General features: G+C 42.3%; 1 protein-coding gene across 1 annotated transcript; it reads left to right on the top strand.

The window, feature by feature from the left end:
* The first annotated feature begins 925 nt into the window (after nucleotides 1-925).
* Nucleotides 926-2,226, top strand: DEFB121 (defensin beta 121). The gene is made up of 2 exons (XM_069548907.1): nucleotides 926-980; nucleotides 2,099-2,226. The coding sequence occupies exons 1-2, from the start codon at nucleotides 926-928 to the stop codon at nucleotides 2,224-2,226; spliced, it is 183 nt and encodes a 60-aa protein (XP_069405008.1).
* The last annotated feature ends 1,196 nt before the right edge of the window (nucleotides 2,227-3,422 follow it).

Genomic DNA, 3,422 nt, shown 5'->3' with positions numbered 1-3,422 from the left:
TATTTTACTGATTTATTGATTTTTACCCTCATAATCATGTGAAATCACAAACTTGAATCAAGATTGCCAGGAGAAAACATCAACAACCTCAGATGTGCAGATGATACCACTCTAATGGCAGAAAGTGAACAGGAACTAACGAGCTTCTTGACGAGGGTGAGAGAGTGAAAAAGCTGACTTAAAACTCAACATTAAAAAACCTAAGATCATGGCATCCTTCCCATTATTTCATGGCAAATAGAAGGGGAAAAAGTGGAAGCCGCAGAGACAGATTTTATTTTCCTGGGCTACAAAATCACTGTGGACAGTGATTGCAGCCACAAAATTGAAACACACTTGCTCCTTGGAAAGAAAGCTATGACAGGCATTTAATACACTAAACAGTGTACTAAAAAGCAGAGCATCACTTTGCTGACAAATGTCAATATAGTCAAAGCTATGGCTTTTCCAGTAGTACTTGTAAGCATCGTGTAGTGTATACAGACATTAAAATACATGTAAAACATATATAAGGTAATTAAAAAGTTACCTCAACAAAAGATTTGGGGAATAAGACACAGAAAGACAAATGCTGCATGATATAACTTCTTTGTAGAATCTAACAAAATTTTTTAAAAAGTCCAGCTCATAGAAACAGAGAATGGAGCGGTGATTGCCAAACTCTGGGGGTGGAAGTGGTGGGACAAATATATATATATATATATGGCTGGAAGAGCACAAGAAGGTGGTGTGTCCAACAGCCATTCTACTACTGTGGTTGATTACTTATCTGTCTGTCTAATCTTAAATGACTGTTCCCTTTCTGGTTCACTGATCATGGCTCCACCATGCTCGCTGGGGCAATAAATACCAGTCTGGACTGCTCAGCATGGAGTCCTCTGACTGTCTTGCCAGCCTAGAAGCCTCCTATCTCTACCCATAATTCATGAAGTTCCTTCTGATTTTGACCGTTACCCTGCTCCTGGCCCAGGTCACCCCAGGTAACCAGGATCTTTCCTAAGAGAAAGTGAGTCAGGGAACCTGATGCACATTTAGGAAATTCTGGTGGCTCTAATAGCTTGGGCTGGAAGAATGGCCTTGGGCAGGGAGAATGGCCTTTGGATATCTCTCTAACCATATCTAGGATATCTCTCAAACTCAAAGGGGAAGTTTGAGTTCCCTGGTGCAGATTTTTCAGTGGCATTAGTTGACCACTCTGACCATCTCTCTATGGTTGGCTCTGGAGAAGTTGAACATGATGATGGCGAAGACAGGGTGGGTACTTGGAGGGGAGAGACTTGGACACAGAGTATGGAGAAAATGGGAGTTTTTTCCAAAAACATTCCTTGGGATAATTTGAATTTTGATCTATTGTTGCCTCTATGAAAACGGTTCCTTGATTTCTGATTGCTTGAGGATTCTGATTCTACTCTCTCAGGCAACCTCAGTTTACCTGGGCTACTTTAGGTTGTACCAGAGAGCTGTTTCTAATTATCTTGACCTGTTAAGACCAGTGAAAAGCTCTGGAACGTTGTGGAAAAGAGCTTTATAGATGGCATGCTGCAGTCCATGGGGTCGCAAAGGGTCAGACATGACTGAGAGAACGAACAACAGCAAAGAAGATTGCAGATGTTCTGATGGATGCATTGCAGATTCCTCTCCCTTTTCACTGATATGGTCAGAGAGGGTACCCAAAAGTAAAGGGAAAAGATGGTTAATTGACACCTGGGCACCTGTGTACCTTGTAATAGGTGGGCGGGTGTGGGGAGATGAAACCCTACCTGGGTACCTTATAATATGGGAGAGATGAAACCCTGGAGAGAGGGGCCCTCTTCCCTCCCCAAAGGGAGCTGGTTGGGGTGGGGAAGCAGCCAAGTAGGTCCCAGGTCACTGAGTGGGGAGAATTTTGGAATTGTGACTGGGGATACAAGTGAGAAAAAAGAAAAGCCAGTGACTATAACCTCCTTAAACCTGGAGGATGCCTTAGGAGGGCTTTTTCTTCACATGTCTCCTTATTTCCCTATAACTGTCTCTTCTATTGGGCTTTGGCCTCTCCCTTCCCCAACCTGCTGCTTGTTTCTAGACCGATCCACCCCTCTCCTTTTCCTTTTAATTTCAGCCATGAAGTGTTGGAATAAGTTGGGAAGATGCAGAGAAACGTGTGAGCAGAATGAAGTGTTCCATATAATGTGCAAGAATGAGGGTATGTGCTGTATATCTCCCAAGCATCTGCCTGCCAGAAACTGAATCTTCAAACATAGTTGGAAGATTGAGATAAATTTCCGTGGTCTGACACACCTTATGCAAACTTGAGTCTAACATCATTGGACCCTATGGTTCTGGTAAATCATTCTTGCCTGTACTTTTTGTGTCTGACAGTTCTATCCAGTTATATTATATTTAGAAATATTAAATATATTATGTTGTATATAATCTATATATATTATATTTAGAAGTAAATAAGGAGTGGAGTAAGGTGCATATGGGTATTGTGAAGAAGGGGATGGACCTGTTGGTAATAATTCCAGTCTTCTGCACATCTCTCTGCCTGCTGGCCCATGGCTGGTGCCACATGATGTAAATAAGGAATGTTCTTTCTGCACTGTCAATAGAACTTTCTGCATCAAAAGAATGGTTTCTTATTTGTGCTGTCCAATATGGTAACTACTAGCCATGTATGGCTATTAAGCAGTTGAAATGTGGCTAGTGTGACTGAGGAACTGAATTTTTAATTTAATCTATACTTCAATGTATATAGCCAACTATGGCTAGTGGTTATTGTATTGGACAGTGTAGCTTTAGAGTCTAGAGATATAAAGTAGAGACAGGCTGGGGGCTCAGCCTCAGGTATTTTAGGTGAAGTAAAGGAGGCCAGCTAGGATGTGTGAAGAACATAAGAACCCATTCTTAGCCTGCCGGTTCTCTTTCTGTATCTTCATGCCAAGGGCTGCAACTCTCCCTTGATAATAATTTGCAGTTCTGTCCTGTTTGAGACTCCAGGATTGTGTCATTCACCCTGGAGAGAGTTGATATCAGGCCCAATGTGGATTCCTGCTCCATCTCTTTCCTTCCCTTTCTCCCTGGTTGGCACTGCGTGCTGCTGAACTTCTGGCTAGTCCTTTTCCAGGACTGAGTCAGAACTGAGACAACAGGGATTTTCCTGTCTCCAGCTCCATGATTTGGGTTATGGTCCAAGTAGTCCTAACCCATTGCTACTTATCTGACTAATCAGAAAGAACTGATTCTTTATCCTGAGTCGGAAAGTTCTATTCAGAGTTCCCTGTCTACTATTCAGTCCCTTTATATGAGAACACTGAATCTGGCCTCAGCCTTATGTCTTGCTTCAGTCATCTCCAGCCTGCCTATTTGATGATTATCTCTAACCCTAGAGTCTAAGTATTACTGCTGCTGTCAAAGGATGAGCATTGGATTCAGGATCAGAA

Source organism: Ovis canadensis, chromosome 13 (genome assembly GCF_042477335.2).
Source record: "Ovis canadensis isolate MfBH-ARS-UI-01 breed Bighorn chromosome 13, ARS-UI_OviCan_v2, whole genome shotgun sequence".
Taxonomy (NCBI): domain Eukaryota; kingdom Metazoa; phylum Chordata; class Mammalia; order Artiodactyla; family Bovidae; genus Ovis; species Ovis canadensis.
Note: the sequence above shows the minus strand (reverse complement) of the source record. Positions and strands in the feature narration are given on the sequence as shown.